Genomic DNA, 19493 nt, shown 5'->3' on the forward strand with positions numbered 1-19493 from the left:
GGAGTAAAAGATATTTTGAATTTAGAATATTAGAAAAACAGTTTTCAATTTGAGGAATTCAAAATATGGAATTAAAAATAAAATTTTATTTAAATTTTAGAGACCGGCAATATTTAGTTTCAAATTAAAAAAAAAAGTAAGTTTTAACTACGTTTTCTCCTACTCTCATTTCATAAAATGACGCGGCAGTCTAGTTAAACTTTTCAACTCTACTCTTCGTGCTCCTAACTTCCTATACACTTTGGTTTCTGACTCTGTTTCATTTCCAATCTTTCACATTTGAGTGAGTTTTCAGCTGTATAAAGTCGCGCATTTTGTCTCATAGAGAGTAACAATATTTAGTCACAAATTTACAAAGTAAGTTTTTAAGTGATACTTGTTATTGTTGATGTTGATGTCATCAGTCATGTTTGGAATGAACATAATGTTGATAGTGTAAGTGTCTAGATAGGACATTTTCTGAAACATAGAAACTAAAATAAAACGTACACACACATTCTTTCTGAAACTTACAACTTTTGAGTGATTATTGTGGCATGTCTTCTAAATTCAATTTGGTTGATGGATTGCTTCACCACTCTTGAAAATTCAATTTGGTTAAATACACTCTACCATAAACATTAACCCACACAACAAACATTAATGAGACAAGTTAAAAATAGTTAATAAATTATTTCAAGTAGTAACTAATTATCCGCACAAACAATTAAAAAATCTTTAATTAATCAATTATATTTTGAAAGTAAGCAATTGTCTTGCTCCAAACCAAGAATTCCACCTTCAGACCATGTAACATTTTGTATTTTCCTTTCCTTCATGGAGCAACCAAACTGAAATTACTCAGAGTCAGAATCCGATAGTGGAACCTGGTAAGAATTCGATGGTTCAAAATCAGTCATAGAAGGGGGTGGTTTTTTATTTGACCGACTCCTGACCCGGTTTCTTGGTATTTGTTCCTTTTCATCCTGTGAAGACATCTGTCAGAATGAAAATATACAAGTAATTCCTACAGTTTGAAAAGAATGCAAGATAACATATCAGGGCAAAATTTACCTTGGAACTGGGTTGACTTGGTTGATTTGATTCAGATGGCTGATTGGAACTAGATTGATTTGGTACAGAAGGATGAACTTGTTGGCTCCTACGCAGCCATATAGTTCCCAAAGAAATTAATGCACCCAAAAGCAAAAACGGACCAACTCTAGGATCCTCACGGTATATAGAGAGTCCACTAAGACTACCAAGAATACTCTGCTTCAGATTTTTCAGAGGAATATTTTGTGCTGCTACGGACCAAATAGGTTCTGTGTCATCCGGGACAAGCTCAGGAGTTCGTAGCGTCTGCAACGAGGAGATGGTATTTTCTTAATCAGTAAACTACAAGATTAATCCCATCAACAACCTCACATTTAAAATATTAACCTGGGCAATTGTGAAATCATGACCACACAAATGAATGTAACATTTAGAGAAAACCGGTAGACAGAAATTAAATACCCGAGTGAGGGCCAAGGTTATTTATTCAACATTGAATGTGTCACATACAATAAGGCTTCCCTACAAAACCTATTCAAAAGTTGATAAAACTTACAAAGAATGGTAAGTCTCTAGAGTCACCATCAGAAATAATGTTTGCAAGCCAGTGGGTTATCTGCAAATGAAAATAGAAAATATCTTAAAAGAACTGTGCATCTACGTCATTGTACATCATTAGTTCTTAAAATGAAAATACATTAAGTTATAAAAGAAATGTAAAAGCAATTTGTCATTGTGAATCTTTTATTGCAAAATGGCAAACCTGTGAAACATCATCTTCGCCCTTGTACCCAGCGACAAACTGGCCTGCAAGATCAGAATCACTAATTAGATCTTGGACCAGTGATGATTTCCACTTGGATTTTTGTTCTGTTCTCAAATCAACAGCACTATTATTCCTCAGGTAACGAATGACAAACAACCTAGGAATATCAGTCGCACTCCGTCGTTGCCCACAAGTGTGATCGGTACCCGCTTGACCAAGGTAAAATTGGCAGTAATCCTACACAATCAATTCAGGTAAATAATTCAGGTAAATAGTAGCAAAGATGATGTAAAAGTATTTTCAATTCAAAATACAACAGAAAAACTTAAAGAAATGACTCACTTATTTTAGGATTTCGGATTTTGAAAACATAAAAGATATTTTTAAAGAAATGACTCAAATATTAAAAAAAACCTCAATCTTATCTTCCTAAATCTAAATAATAAATAAATATATTTTTATCTTTATGTAAAAGATATTTCTAAAATCTGAATTTTTTAAAAACCAATTTATAAAAAGATATTAAGCAAATATTGTCAATAACATGAATAAGAACATTAGAATTAGGGGCGTGTTTAGTTCAAAAAATGATTTTGCTCTCATTTGCTGTTCAAGAGACAATTAAAAAGACATGAAAAATCTCGTTTTCAATGTTTTTCATTTCAAATATTTGTATATGAAACTGTGAAAACAAAAGAAAAATCTGGCATACACCACGTTGAAAGAGAAGAATAGAGGACGTTTAGAAAGTACTGTGTCTCAGATACTTGGTGTTGACTTTATTATATTGTCTGAAAATGATAAATACAATTGATTATATTTGTTCCATATCTGTTATACAATAAGTAAACAATAATCAAAATTGATTCTCAACCCAAAGAAAAGGTCAAGTTCCAAATGTTGTGTTGGCATGAATGCAATGGGATGTGGGCCAAAGCAACACAAAATAAATGAGTAGAAATGATAGGCAAGTGAAACATAACTGTAATGTGAACCCTTTTACATTATCTAAAATGAATATGAAAACCTATGCTTTTTCAAATGCCCCTATTTCCATAATTTCCAGTAAAAAGGGGATAATCAAGGCTCCAAGCCACTGTAGGCTAGTGAACAAAACCATCTCTGTGCATATATAATAGCACAAAATAATACGTTTTATATTTAACAAAACAAGTACATCATCCTAAAATGATAAGTAACACCTGGATGAATATGTAAAATTGAACATTATATCGTGGTAAAATCTGGATGGATATGCATAATAAAGCATTCTAATGAATTAGGAGTGAAATTAGGTCAGGTGACTAGTTCATCAAAGTGACGTATTATACCGCCATCATCTTGCAGATTATATGCTGTCAGGGAAGCAATTTAGAATAACTTTTGCTTTGATGCCCATGGGTCATTGTCAAATGAAAATGGCATTCTTAAAAAAGTTCTCTAATACGTTCTGTTAATTCAATCACTGATGCCAAGCATCAGCATTATGAAATTTACTCTGATAGAAAAGAAGGGTAATTTATTTAGAAAAACAAGCTAAAACGTAAATCATTCAAATGAAAGAAAAAAAAATACCTTTTGCTTTTCACCATCAAGCCAAGCAAATGTCAATCGCCTTCTCTTAAATGCATCCACAGCTGAAGCTAAGGATTGATTTTCAGATGAGGCATCCACTTGGCTGTACTTAGAAAATGTTTCCTGGACCCTGTACATAGTCTATGGAACAGAATTACAACTCTACCAAATTTAAAGCTGTAAAAAATAAAGGGTAAATAGTCGGTTCAGCATAATAAGTATTGACATATTTTGTTTTTAGTACAGCAAGAAAAATTAATTACAATCTTAATACAAAAACTTTAATTCATTAATTTTTATTTAAACTCTGTTTATGGTTGAAGTAATTGAATACGTGTTTGGTCTTTAGTAATTGGTTTGTGTTTATTAAAAGAAAAAAGAAGGTTAATATGTAATTAAACTCGAAGGACTCTTTGCCTTTTGTTTTGCTTTGCAAATTTAATCCTTAGTGGTTTCTTCAAAGTTAATTGCATGTCAACATTAATTTTACTTTTAATAAACACAAGTGACAATTACTAAAGACCATTCGTGTTGACTTACCTTAACTATTTACAGAGTTCAACCAATATTAATGGAATTAAAGTGTTTGTACTAAAAACAAAATATAGCAATACTTGTTTCGAACCGGCTATTTACCCAAAATAAAAATGCAAAAAACAGAGTAAAAACCCCATTTTCTAAAGATTATGCATATATTTCCAAAAGTAGAATAGAGCCTCAAGTTTACTTTACTAAGAACCTATCAAAACCCAAAGTATCAATCATGATAACAGTGATTTGACTTTTATAAGGAACTAAAATTAGCATAATTCTCAATATAAACAAATTATGCCCAAAACCGAGACTAAGAAGACATACTTCACGCATTCTGTTCAGCTCCAGACTTGGCCTTCCAACCACAATAGCACAATACCATATCATTGTATCATAACCAGCACGAGAATAGCCATGAGGATCACAACCTAGCTCCATTGATGTCATACTCCTTAGTTGTCGAAGCTCTGGAAGCAAACAGGGTGAACAAAAATTTACCATTATATAAACAAAAGTTAATATTAATAATGTCTTGAATAGAATAAGATATGCATCAGATGATCAAAGTAATTTATATATACATTCAAGGAGTATTTGTTGTTATACGCAGATAAAAGTAGTCATCACTAGCTAGTACCTAGTCACAAGAAATTGACAAGAAAAAGGCCAAAGGCACATAGTATGCAAACAGACAAACAGTTTTGGGTTAATATTGTGGTCCTTGCAACATGTGTGGAGGACAAAAATTAGTCAAAATTCATAGCCTACATGATATTGGACATCCCAGTTTTTGTTTTCATTTCTCTTCAGATGAACGAACTTGATACTAAAGTTTTAGAATGTATTGTCATACAGGAGTCAACTATCATATTTGTTTTCTGAAAACGTAAGGTTTATTCCAATCTAAGTAGAAGTTAATGCCATCTATTTCAGGACTAGATCTTTCAACTGTCAATTGAAGTTAGTGCACTAATCCCACATGCAGATTCTCCACCCAATTTTCCCAACCTACCTTTACAAATTATAGGTATGTAATTTTTCGTTTCCGAAAAATTATAGCTATCAAACATGTACCTTGCTGCTTATTATTTTCCATCAAGTTCAAAAAAATTGAATTGTTGACAGAACCTGCAATACACAATGCATAGATAGTCAGTAGATTTGAAGAGCAAAAGTATATTCGTATAGTGATGGGGTAATATGATGAAAGATGAAACGAACCATGGTGAACCACAGGTTTGACACCAGGGTCTTTAAGAAATACAATAGCAGGTGCAGATTCTACCCCAAATCTGAAATTTGAAAACAGATAAAACAAAATAAATTCAACACTTCAATGCCAGATCAAGCAATGAACCAATAGGCTGGCAAATATAACAATATTCATAGCACCATCCTCTTCTGTACAGAAAATGGAATGCAGAATATTGTTTTCCTGATTCATGTTTTCTGAAAATTGTCACTTACGCTCCCAACCAATAGGAAGATTCCTCTTCCCGCCAGAGAATGAATGCAAATGAAGAAAAAGCCCAATAGTCTTTAGCTGCTTGTCGTATAAATGGGGCAGCTCGCTCACCAAATGTTGAGAAAAAGAGGACTTTTACCTATATGGGATGATCCACAGCAAGTAAACCTTAAAACAGATAAATTCAAGTGTAGATCTACTCAATCAGAGGGCATCCAAACAAGATTAAGTGGGTGTTAGGAAATATATTATTTCCAGGAAATAATTGTTCTTTGTCTAGCAAGACTACCATAAAGATGACAAAAGTGAATTACTATTTCTCCAAAATAGATTGAACCTTTGAGTTTAAATATTGTAAGTGTCTCTTTTGTTCTTGTATATAAGTACTAAAGGATTCCTCCTCCACTCACCTAGCATTGTCTTAGATCTCAAGATCCCGTTAAATGCTTATTGAATTAAAAGATACATTATTCTCTTACAAATTTCAAAACTTTAATAGGGGTACCATCAAGACCAACAATTTTACTGTTGTCCATCCTCTTGATCATGTTGTTTATCTCTTCAACTCAAATTTTGCAACAATATTCATACTTCAGAACGGAAATTGTATCCCACACCAAATCCACATTGGACACTAGGAAAAAACAGAATGAAGTAGAATTTGGTCACCAGAAGATCAGGGACCCAATGCACAGATCTCCCAAAATTATGAGCTATTCAGCTTCCTTTTGGAAGAATTTTTGCATGACAAACCTCATCCCAACTGATTTCATTTATTTTGACTTCATCTTCCATTTTTTTCTTGGTCCCTCCTTTTCCTCAAAGCTTCACACCGTCTGATACCAACACCCCCCATCTAGGCCCACACACATCATCACCAAGCCCATCAGATTTAGGATTATATTTTGTAGGGTTGACTAGTTTATATGGCAACTGTATTCCTCTGTCCTAAAAGAATATTTCTGTTAGGTTAGAGATAAGTGTCACTACAAGACACCTTTACCTATAGTGTATGCAAGGCCTTATAAAAGGGAAAAACTATTAAATAAAAGACAAAGAAGAAAGTTTTTTTTTTTGTTTTTTATCTTTCCTTTTCTTTATCCATGAATCCAACAACGTAACACCGTCCTCTCCCTCCAATGATATTTTCATTTCTTATTCTCTTATCAAGGTTTAAAGCGTAGCTCATAATTGGATGAAAGATGGAGTGGATAAGAAAAATTAACTTTCCAATTTTCCTTAACCTTGAAACTTGGCCCAGAGGTGGAAAATTATTTTTTCAACATCTACAAGCTAATTGCAAAGGAGGACAAAAGTTGTATAACGAGTAAAAGATGGAGCCTTTGAAACCAAAAGGATTTTTCTTCTCCAAGATTAATCAAAACCAAACATAAGTAATAGTTATTTCAAACCTTTCATAGCACCATTTTCTACCAGCATATTTTCTGGTCAACCAAGCACAAACTGAATGTCAAAATTCATGACTCAAAAAGTATTGTTTACGCATATTATGGAAGAAGACTGATTTATTAAATGCATTAGTGCTGCCACAAGACAAAACATGGTAGTGAGTAACAGTAGTTGTCGCTCATTGGCAAGAATTAGGGCAGAAAACTTAAGATACAGAAGAAAAGTGGTTAATGTGTTTCCAATGACATGCTCAAAAAGAATATTACACCACTGGACAATAGTAGTTTACCATTTTCTTTAAAAAAAGATTGACTGGTCACTATTTTTCAGGCCATATTTTTAAGCTATTGCAAATGTACAGGTTACAAATTACTAAGCAAGGAAACTGAGCAACAGTTTACAGATACATTACAGCCATTTGTAACCTAGTGTTACATTGGATAAAATTGACTTCTCATTAACCTCAATCAGTTACTCCAGAAATTCAGTACAAGGTCCACACAATAATATGAAAACTGTGTTATGAAGTGTTTGGCATATATTTTGAATTAATGAACAATATTTTTTAATTTATTAACTGCCCTCATCTTCCGTAATTTGAAATATTTTCAGCAAACATTCCTAAAATATAATTTTCCTCAAACAATTAGCAACTTAAATAAAAATTAAACTTTATTCAATAAAAATGTGAAATGAAAGTCCAGAAGTTTACTAGTAGGTGGAAAATATAAGAACGATATTTAAGCTAAGAAATCAGAGAGAAAAATATGTAGATAAAAGAAGAGCAATGTATTTGTACCTTATGATGGCTAGTTTTACCAAGAAAATTTGGTACCTGAAATTTTGGAAGTGGCATTCCAAATACCCTTAGTAACCATTAAAACTCTCAATAGATAACTTATATTCCAAAAGCAAATCAAGTTAGTTGGACAATAACAATGAAAGCAAGATAACCCAATAGGAGTTAGTTTTCAAATTCATTAGATATGCCATGAACTTGTTTAAAATCTTTGTTCAGTTGTCCTTATTGCAAAAAAAAAAAAAATCATTATTTTAAAAGGACCCTTTCTAAGAATAATAACTGAATTGGTCAATATTCAATGATATACCTATTTCTATAAGCTATAGACCAAATAAAAAAATATTATCATGTATTTGGTTATCACTTATTCACTTTGTTTTTGGTTAATCAGGTATCATTTCATAAACTCCACCCTTTTCTATGTATTGTTTCAAATATTGACAAAGCATATTCTGAGCCTAGATATAAGTGGAGGTTGTTTTAGGCAGTCAACTTCTAACATAAAACAATGCTAAACTTTTATGGCATGGACATATGTGATTGTTTAATGATGATAATTTGGTAATGAAGTTTAAGAAAGGCCAGATGAAAGAAGGAGAAACACTTTCATGTTTATTTAGGATTGAGGAAGGCACAGAGCTATACCAACCAAAAAAACCCCAGCCATACCATGAATGCATTACCAAGTAATGGGAAATATTTGATAATGAAGTAGAAATACAATAATACGGAAGAAAGCTATACCAAGTAATGGGAAATATTTGATAAGATATTTTCCTATCAAATAATATCATATATATTTGATATAATCAATTCGTATTTCTAACATAATTAAATCATATTTTTAACACGTTTAGACAAAATACCAGAGTTTCCCTTGAGTAGTAGTTAATTTGAGGTAAACCCAGTATAGTTGTTGCAAACCAATCTGTGACCTTATCAACAGTAAGCTCACTATTAAACCTGACACAAGAAAATAATTTATAGTAACTCCATTTAGTAGAAATAACTAGTGCAAGTAGACTACAAACATGATATAATAATGAGTATTGACCTACTTATCCAAATGTGAACTAACATGTTAGTAAAGTTTAAAAAAATCGAAACTCCTATTGTCTAATCTCAAATGAACCCTTGGTTAAATAATACAACTCACCTCCTAATACATTTAGGAGATCGACATCCTGCAGGAATGGCAACAAGAGATGGAACACCTGGACAATTTTTTTCAATACATCAAGACAAGGCAAATGCTATCTTTATCATCGAAAACTTAAAACAGACAAATTGAAGACACAAACAGGCATTTGTAAGTCAAGTAGAAATTAGAAGTAATGGCAATCTATAATATCCCCTCTTCAACATTATAAAATCCTTGGTCCCTCATTTGTTCACCAAAGAGACAGTTGAGTCTTTCAAACGTAATATTTGTCAACTGTCAAAGTATCATCATGTATATTATTCCATCTCAAGTAAAAAGAGTAATTTCCCATTTGACTTGATTCACTTTGATGTTTGGGGCCCTATTATAGAATTTTTTTTAGAGCAACAGTTTGTTACTTCTATTGATTATTGTACTCATGTCACACAGACATATTATGAAAAGTAAATCTGAGGTTTTTCAATTTTTTGTTACTTTTTTCCATCTTGTCCAAAATAAATTTGGGAAAAACATAAAAAAATTAGGCATACTGAATATGTAAACCAAGAATTCTCCAAAATTGTCTCATAATGGTATTGTTTAAGAAATTATAAGTGTAAGACTCCACGACAAAACAGAGTTGCAGAAAGAGAAAAGCATCATCTTCTTGAAGTAGCTAGAGCTTGCCTGTTCCAAATGTGTGTTCCCAAATCCTATTGGGCAGAAGCTATATTAACTGCTACATGCCTCAGGAATGACTACTCTCTTGTATCTTAAAGAATTTCAAACAGTAGGCATTTCCAATAAAGGACTTCCTCAAGGTAGATTTGAGGATTTTATTAACAAATTGAGAATGATTAATATTTATTTACTAACTTGAGGGGAAGTGTTGTAAATAGTATATTATTATGATAAAATATATTCTCAATATCTTCGAAGTAATTAGGAAAAAATATCTTCAGAATCTTATTCATTTCAGCATAATTTTATTTTCTCTTCTCAAAGGTTTTGATATTACAAATAGGCACTATGAGAATGTATCTGGTGTGGTTGTTATTAATAAAATAATTATTTATTTTCCAACATATTTCAGGTCTATGTTGTAGCAAGCAGAAAAATATCACCACTGCTTTCCACCATGGCCATTTTTCAATAACATTGCTATCAAGTTGAACCGAATCATCATTGAAGTTTGACTGAGAATGCATAGGTGTTTTGCCAACATTTATTGATGGAGAAAATGTTTCGTCTGAAATAGTTATCTTCCTATAATTATGCTGTTGCAGTTCATAGGCAAGAATAAAGAGAGCAAGAATGGGACTAGAAGGAGACGATTGTAACCAGACTAAACATTTGATCTTGTTGTTTCCAAACAAGATAATTTGGAGTCACATAATTAAGTAAAGATCTTGTTCAGAAAGAAAATAAAGAGGAATTTTCAGAGTCGAACTAAATTATGCAACCTATGTGCTTAAATTGTTGACACCATAGCAAAGAATTTTTGTCATCACGTTTCCCTTAAGTATTATGAGAAAACGTGATTGGAGCTAGCAGAATAGATATGACAGAACCACTGCTATTTGCAGTTCTGAGTTTGCAACCACATTGTCTAAGTCACTGCAGGTAGCAGAGGGTAATGTGGTGGAATATGCTTTTAGGCCATGGATCACTATGCTCTAATACCATATTGAAAGAAAATTATATTGAAATTGAATGGATGATGTACATTCTGAAGAGTTAGTTCTCTATTAAATTTGCTGTTATTGAGAAGCCAAATATAGATGTGTGGTACCTTAGGGAATATCATCTATGTAACTATGTTTTTCTCCCATTACACAAAAAATCTAGGCCAGTCACAGCTTTCTGTCTAAAAAGTATACTATTATTTTAATTTTATTATAAGGTCGTTATTAGGGGCTGGCAAGTATATGAGAGAAGGAGGTATAGGAGAGAAAGAGGTATAGGAGAGAAAGAGAAGGGAACCGAACGGTAGAGAACAGGGGCCGAACGGTAGAAAGGGAGGAGCAAGATGGTCAAACGGTTAACAACAGGGAGCGAGCTGGCCAGATGGTAGAAGGTGGAGAGAGATCTGACCGAACGGTAGAAGGAAGGGAGCAAGCTGACCAAACGGTAGAAAGGGGGGAGCAAGATGGCCGAACGGTTGGAAGGAGCAAGGAAGCATCCTAACTGCCAGTTAGGATGGACGGGAAATTAATTAAAGTAACAAGAGAGATATTCAGAGAAGATATTCAGCAAAGGATAATTAGAGTAATAAAGTCATATCTCAGTATATTATTACGTATAAGTTAAATATAGTAAATAAGGCTAAAGATATTCATATCAGGTAATTATAATAAATAGGGTTATTTTCTATTATTCAATACCTTTTTGGGAGAGAATTAATTAGTATAAATAAAGGGGAAGCTTAGGGTTAAAGGTATGCTTTTGATTTGTGAGTTTTGTAAGAGAAGTTATGCTCTCAAGTGACTGAAGGAGATTATGCTCTCAGTTATTGTTTATTTTCTTTGATTCATTTATTTCTTCAATAAAAGAGGTTTATTCAGCAATTATCTTGTGTTCATTATCTGTGAGAGTGTGTGAGGAAGTGTTCTTGTTACGTTCTCTACTCAGATACATAACAGTCGTCATCTTGTATTTATATTTAATCAACATAGAAGGAAACCACCAATAATAAATTTGTTTTATCACAGGTATTCATGGATAGATGCAACTCGATTGTTATAAAGAAATACTCAGAAGTCTCGTACACAAGTGTGTATTAAGTATACACAAAAAGAAATATACTCGGAAACAACACGCATTGAACTAGTATGATTTGGATAAAATGGAACAATCTTTACAGTGAATTTACAAATAATAATTGCACGTTTTGTATAGAATGCTCCTTATATTGAACTGTTTTATAAATATATAACAGAAGGGTCAAATAAAACAACTACTTAAACAAGGGAACATTCATTTTTTATAGGGATCCCACATAAACAAAAGGGCAGAAACAAAAATTTGACTGTATTCAGCACATACCATTTCTAAAAAAAGGTTTTCCAGTTGATCTTCTATCAGCAAGGTATATGGCAAGCTCCTTCTCACCAAGTTCCACCACACCAATGTTTGCAACATCATCTAATAAAGAAGCTAAAAGCAGAGGAATTCATCAGAATAAACTGGTCCTTGAACTGGTGACTAAAATAACAAAGTGCTTGGATATCAATTAGATTAAATCCATGCAAAATATAAAGAATGGTGCCATAAATTTATCACTGTTTAGGGAAGGAAACACTGTCCAAAAAAACAGACTAAGTGGAAACTTCCAAGAGAAAGAGAGAAACAGGGATATGGGGAAAGATACACCTAAAACTGCAAGTTTTCTCTCCTTACTATGAAACATGCTTGCAAATTTCTCATATAATTTCAATTTACTGTGACAATTTCTCTCCGTTTTCTAGCAATATCATTCAAAAACCTAAAGACTAAGTGACTAACTCAAGAAAATTAAATGCTATTAATCAGTAAAGGGTAACATTTCCACAGAAATATACACGAGCACAAAGAAAAAAATTTATGCCCAGAATTAAGTTTAAATAACTTACCAATTTTATTCCAGGACTTGGAAAATTGAGCACAATTTTCGCTCCCTGATGAATACAACTGATACAAATACATCCAACATCAAATTCAAGTTAATTTTTTGAAAGAATCAATTAGATAAAAATTATGGAAGCAGGCAAGACTGGTGATATACAATCTTTACAAGAAAGATTGATCAAATATATCTTTCAAGAGGCATCATGTTACTAAAAAATGAAGAAAGCTGATGAATATCTTTCCAATTTACAAAATGAGATTAAATATGACTAGTTTTCAATTTCGTCGAATAACACGATGAGAAACAAATAATTTACCAACATATAGTTATAGTCTCACAAATACCACCACATTTCTTTTTGCAAAATAATGTTCCAATATCATCAAAAAATAAAATGTTATCTTGAAAGTTCACATGACATTCCCAATTCTTATGTTTGAAGCAGTACAACAAAAGGTGCAAGAAGGGATGGTTAAGGTGCTAAAATCAGGGAAGAGGAGTTAGCACCTCTTGATTAAGGTGCAGCCACTTCAATGAGACATGCCATTTTGGTTCATTTTGTTAAATATATTATCTTTATTTTATATTTATCTTTTATTTTTGTTAGTTTGTTATTATTTCTTATTTGTATTTTGGACTTAGTCCATATTTCTTCTATTATAAATAGAGGACCATATGTGTATATTCAACACAAGGGAAATTACCGCTCTCATCTCCACTTTCAACTCTTCTACCGTCGACTCAATCGTAATCACCCTTCCCTTCATTCTTCTTCTTCACACGCGCTTCATTCGGACCAAATTTGTTAGGTTACTTTGTGAAAGTAACCCAATCTATACTCTCTTCTCACTTCAACACTCAAACAACATAAATGAAAGCATGTATGTATGTATTATTGATTATGTAAAGTATCAAAAATACAAGTATGCACTCCCCCAAGGAAGCCTACCTTCCTCCATAAGAAAATATGTCCAGTCTATACTCAAAAGAAATATCCTACTGAACAGAATTACAGAAAAACTATTTATAGTATCTCATTCCCACACCCTTTCCTAACTGGTAAAACAGTCTACTTCTAACTCGCTACCGTTCGGTATTAGTTTATTTATACCATTCGGCCTTTACTTCCCTCCTCCCTTTCAGCTACCATTCGGTATTAGCTTATTTATACTGTTCGGCCTTTAATTCCCTCTTCCCTCTCGGCTACCGTTCGGTATTAGTTTATTTATACTGGCCTTTACTTCCCTCCTCTTTTGTACCTCCTCTCATATACTTTTAACTTCCTAACAGTGATGCAAGCAGTGTTCTTGCTAGGTTGTGGCTATTTAGCTAATTCGCTTTCGTAATATTAAAAAAAAGTATTCTTTATATTTTCATATTCTATATTCTAATAAAATGAAAAAGTTTTTATTCTAAAATCGAATAAAAAAGAAAAAAAGTTTTTTTAGTTATTTTAGAAAACGAATCGGGAGACATTTAAGGGATTATTTCAAATAGAAAGAAGAGTATAAGTATGCAAATGAATCTGTCTTGATTCTTTTTTTATGAAATCCTTAAGAATAATAAAATGAGGGGATAAAAGAATACTCAATGAAGCTAAAGTTGATGCCATTGTGTCTGAGATTGAAATACGAAAAATGACTGTTGAGGCTGCAAAGAATACTTTTATAAGGAGACATGATTTATGTTACTTTTGTTTAACTCGTTAATTATTCTTCCTAAAAACATGGTTTTGTAAGTTAAGTTAAGCTTCACTTTCAAAGTTTTAGGGATAATTGATTTGATCCAAAGCTTTAGGATCAATTAGTGAAATACTCCGATACAAGTGTAGAAACCAATATTTAAGGCATCATGAAAAAAAAATACAAAATTTAATAGTCAATACAGTTTCAGAAACTCAGATTTTTATTCAATTCAATATAATATAATTTAATTGAAAAGAGTTTTAATTTCATTCAGTAGTTATGGAGGTCAATAGTGGTAAAGCACAGTTAATTTAGTTACACAAAATAAAAATGAATTAAAAATAACAAGAATAATTTAGCATGAAAGTTAAACGGTGATCACATTTGTTACGATATATCAGCATATGTACCTGCATTAGCCATGGCTTAACATCTGGAAATATATACTGGAAGTCACTAGCTGTAATGACTTTAGAAGAATGATCCACAGATCCTAAGAGGTAAAAATTTTTGCATCCATCAATAAAAGAATTTCCATGTCACACATCCATTGAAAACTTCAAAAAAAAAAGGTATCACATCTAATGAATGTTTTGACTAACCAGATTGGGCCTGTAGTAAAGGGAAGTCCAATTCTGAAATATGTTTCCCTGCATAATGCTTGCTGGCACTCTCAACAATATGCTACCATTGTATAATTATATCATTTAATGAAACCGCTTGGAGATGATAGTAATCAGGGACGATACAAACATTTACAAGAGAGATCTTAAAAACAGACACAAGTTTAAAAGGATGCAAAAGAGAGTACTCACAAGTTGTTCATCAATACCAAATATGTCATAGTCTCTTTTCCATAAAGGATTTGTCAGCAACTCATAAGCATATCGAATCTGTAAAGCATGCTCTCATTTCAAATCACATAAATAAAACCATAGTAAATCCACAATGCTAGTGTGGTAGAGAACAGCAATCAAACAAAAATCATGAGTAATACTCAAAACCATGTTAAAGTACCAAGGCATAAGGTAGAAAAAAGAAATACCAATTTATAAATAAGAGTACTACAGTCCCAAGTCATGAATGCAAACCCACTTCTTTATAACATGTTTGTGAGTAATGATATCCAAAACAGTTTCTGCATAATAATTACACTGCACGCCAATAATCACATGCAGTTTACATATCACAAGTTAAATGAATTTAGTCTTTCTCTGAATTAGGACTTGGGACCTAACTCACATCATTGTTCTTTCTAATAAGAGATACTTATTGAATCACAGTTGTTACTAGCACTCCAATATTATTAGCCCTTTTGACTGTGGGGAGCCTACCAATAACTCAAAACTGTGGAGAGGATACCGAAATCTCAACTAATTGGGCTTTCTCCATGGTCCTTATATGACTTTTGTAATATTATACATTATATATTGGAGTGTGTAACTTAGCATCATGTTTTCATGTTTTCTTAGACACGTTTCAGATTTACCTTTCAGAAATTTTAGTTTCACTCTACTTTCGGCTGCTCCTTACAAGCTTTCTTTACAATCTGGAGCAACACTCCCCCTCTTGCCCAGGACTACCAGCTTGGAATGTGGCAAATTCACGTGACCAAATAATCGATCTAAGATAAGCTCTTATACTATCATAAAAATTGGCTGCCTTAATTATCTCTCTATATAAGTCATATTTTTAATTAGTATTTTTTGTTGGGTTAGTCATTTTACAAAATATTGAAACGGAAACTGATATCTCTTTCTCTTTCCTTCTCAGAAACAACAACTTTTGCCACTTCCTGGGCAGCAACACCGACAATGTCTCCATCACAGTTTTTGTGTTCTCCACTGATATCTCTCTTTCCTTCCCAGAAAGAACAGCTTTTGCCACTTCCTGAGCAGCAACACCAACAATATCTCCATCACAGTTTTGGAGAACCCCGTCCTTTGCACTGTTATCCGTTTCTCTTGTCTTCTCCCCATTGGTTGAATTTTCTCCTCTATCTGAAAGTTTCTTGGTTTTCTTGATATCTAGCATACTATCTTGCACAACATCCCTACCTGTTGCTCCCTCTTTCTTTCCTTTCCTGATAGATTTCTTACTTCTTTCAGAGCCCTTTCTGTGATTCTTGGATTTCTCCAGCATTTCTTTTATTTCTTGGATATTTCTTCTCCATTCTGCTAGCACCCTTTTTTGTTCACTGGCCCACCTCTCCACAGTATCACACCTTCCTTCCAGCGCATTCATTCTTGCTTCCATCTCGCTCCTCTCCCAAGGATCTGGCAGGTCGAACCAATTTGTTAGGTTTCTTTTGTCAAGAAACCAATCTTTCACTCCTCACAGTACCCACTCACACACAAAAGAAAGCATATGAATGTATTTTGCTTCTGTAATCAAAGAATGAAGTGCTTACAATCTTTCCCTAAGGGAGCACTCTCCCTTCACAGGAACAACCTCCTGTCAATACACTAAATATCGAAAAGCTCCCTTCTACCAAACCCCCCTTCCTTCTTATAAAGACAACCCACTTCCAACTACCCAACAAAAATTAATTCCTAAACGGTTTCCTTTGTCCTGCACATGTTACCCATTATAACCTATCATATTATATCCTATCATTTTTGTGATATCTTTGTGTGAATAAAATCTTATGTTTGATTGATCATAAATCTTATGTAAGACCCTTCCCCTTTGTTTAGATTTGAATTAGAAAATTTTTGTTATTTTTTTTAATTGAAAAATAAAAACTTGTAATTAAGTGACTCAGTGAGCTAACCCGTTTAACCCACCAACCAATGGTGGGCTGGACCGGGTTGAAATTTTTTCTACTCGCTAATAAGTGAGTTGGGTTGGGTTTGTTTACTAAGTGACCAACCCGTAGTGACCAGGTGGCCCATTTTGACAGTAGTAGCTATCGAAGAGGAGTTGGGACTCGTCATCACGCACAACAAGAACTTCAACAGGCACATAAGGGCGTGGGAGCTCTAATGAATGCGTCGTTGATGGCACGGTGGTCACCTGGCCAAGACGATCAAAATCGTATGGTCGTCAGTCAAAACTAGAACTCTAACGACAGACGACGATGGCGGTGGTTGCAGTGGTAGAGGCGACGAAAATTTTGTTTTTCAAAAGAACCTTAAGCTCTAGATATCATGTTAAGAAGTGGTGGACTTTAAGTCTAACACAACCCTACAAAACCGACTTGTAAGGTGAGGTTTGTACTTATATATTTTAAATTGGCCTTATCTCTAGTCGATGTAAGACTGTCAAAACATAGCATGGTAAGGTTCAACCTCCATGAAAAGGGAAAAACTAAATGGTGTTCGAACTTGAACTACAAGTTACAATAAGATATCTAACTTCAACACTTCATTGGCCTGAATATCATCTGCCTGCAGGGGAACTCCCTCCAGATACCAATACCAACAATGACAATCAAATTTTGTATGCAGAATTCAATCTAACTGAAAAGCCATGGTTCTTCCTATGCACCAATTCCCACTAGGCTAACTTCAATAGAAAGACCATACTTCAACTATATATTTGAAACTCACGTATATAAACAAAGTTTCCTCTAGTCACATCATTCCAACACTGTTTGAAAAACCACATTAAGGCAGGTCCAGTTCAACGTCAAGGCAGTAGATGTTGATCTCTGATTAAGAAGATTTGTATCCTTAAAACTATGTTGATGGGATTCATTCAAATAAATTCAACGGTCTCTGTTTGGAAGTATTAAGTATAATTTATATAATGGGAATCAAAATGGTCCTAAGAAAACAAATTGAATCATGAAACCAACACAGTAAACATAAAAGTTAAAACTAGATTTGGCCAAAGTGTAAACCAAGTGCAATGATCCTTATCATATCAGGGTGGTCTTAAAGCCATATGATTGATGAGTACCACAAAGTACTTGGAGAATCCACCCTCAAAAGCTAGTTATTAAGGGGGAAGAACCAAGCACTTGATACTCCACCGAACCTCCCATATTACTTGATGTGGGATTTGAGCACCTCATAATACCAAAGTCACTATCACCTTAGGAGAATTTTGTTCTTAGGAGGATTTTGTGCATCATACAGCAATTTGACTGATAGACAAGATAGCTGATAAATGACCCCTCAATTACCTTTAAAAACTCGTGAGTATCAAAAGCTTCCTCCGCAGAATTCCTGAAACACAATTTAACTAATGCATAAGATTATTAATAGCATGTCAGGTAACATGGCACACTGAATGCTCCACAAAAGTTTAAGCAAACTCAACAAACTAAGACCAGAAAACATATTCAACAAACTGCATGAAAAAACAAAATCACTATTTTTTATCTGAAATTTTGCTAAAAGAATCCTAACTACCCTATTATGGCAATTAAACAATTTTTACATAGAATAAAAACTCCAATTTAAAAAAAAAAGTACACACACATCTAAGGTGCCCTGACTAAAAATAAACTTAATAGAAAATGTAAGAAAATAAAATAACCAAGCTACAGTAAATAAGCTAAGTAGAGTGAGCACTGATGACTAACCTAGTCACTACTCATCTCAAACAGAAAATGCAGAAACCAATCATTTAACTACCCCTTCATCTTGCACCATACACGCTTTTTAAGACTAAATGTTCAAAATAAATCAGGCAGTGAATAAGAATTCACTTTATCCATATCTGGTCATCCACAGTCCTTACACATAAATCAGAGTTTCAAATTGTGGATGGGAAAAGCATACTCCTAAATCACATCACAAATTCAATCCATGCACATAGCAAATGTTCAATTGTGCGTTTAGGTTACTTTATATTGAGAAAATAACCACTTTGACTTTAGCTTCTTGAAATTCTTTTAGCAAAAAAAAAAAAGAGGTATTTGCAAAATTTAGAGTATATTCACAGTTACCACTGCCAAATGCTAAAATACAATAAAATCATTCCATAAACTAATCTAAAGAGACATGAATGAATTACATTTTAGATTCAAGGTTCTCGTAAGCCTCCTTCACTTTGTCAACAGAACTATAGCTCTCAATTTGCAAAACTGCAATACCCAAACAAACAGAAGTAAAAAATCAGTTTCTCAAAAAATAAATAAATAGATAGATTGATAGATAAAAAGGAATTACCGTCGTAATGAGAACGAGGGAAGGCATTGGGAATAACGAAGAGCTGGTAGTACATGGCTCCGGCGAAGAGAATAATGGGGAGCGTGTAGGCTCTGACGGTGGAAGCCATGGAGAATAAGCGTGAGGAAGAAGGGTTGGCCGAAACCCTTGGCATGGTTACAGAACCAGGAACGGTGATTCTGTGTTCCTCTGTGTAGTAGTACTAAATGAACAAACTTTTTTTCTGAACGTTTAAGGTTCTAGTAGTACTCTTGCTCCCTGGTCAAGTCTTCTCTTTCCCTTTTCATCTATTTCTCATTTGTTCTATGAGCTTTTGTAAAAGTTTAAACACTCAAAATTTGAAGAGAACAAAT

At 33.4% G+C, this 19493-nt stretch overlaps 1 protein-coding gene across 2 annotated transcripts; it reads right to left on the reverse strand.

The window, feature by feature from the left end:
- Positions 1 to 643: 643 nt before the first annotated feature.
- Positions 644 to 19481, reverse strand: LOC108332169 (uncharacterized). 2 transcript variants are annotated; one of them, XM_052877016.1, is made up of 20 exons: positions 19141 to 19481; positions 18986 to 19055; positions 18150 to 18192; positions 14836 to 14913; positions 14623 to 14704; positions 14431 to 14513; positions 12340 to 12397; positions 11774 to 11884; positions 8744 to 8801; positions 8454 to 8550; positions 7585 to 7620; positions 5378 to 5514; positions 5132 to 5202; positions 4985 to 5038; positions 4235 to 4377; positions 3377 to 3517; positions 1799 to 2038; positions 1592 to 1651; positions 1054 to 1341; positions 644 to 977 (listed from the first exon to the last, which is right to left on the reverse strand). In XM_052877016.1, the coding sequence occupies exons 1-20, from the start codon at positions 19292 to 19294 to the stop codon at positions 837 to 839; spliced, it is 2145 nt and encodes a 714-aa protein (XP_052732976.1). In that variant the 5' UTR covers positions 19295 to 19481; the 3' UTR covers positions 644 to 836. The 2 variants fall into 2 exon arrangements, with proteins under 2 accessions (XP_052732976.1, XP_017422826.2); XM_017567337.2 differs by having other exon boundaries at positions 644 to 965; positions 19141 to 19480.
- Between the last annotated feature and the right edge of the window lie 12 nt (positions 19482 to 19493).

Source organism: Vigna angularis, chromosome 4, assembly GCF_016808095.1.
Source record: "Vigna angularis cultivar LongXiaoDou No.4 chromosome 4, ASM1680809v1, whole genome shotgun sequence".
Taxonomy (NCBI): domain Eukaryota; kingdom Viridiplantae; phylum Streptophyta; class Magnoliopsida; order Fabales; family Fabaceae; genus Vigna; species Vigna angularis.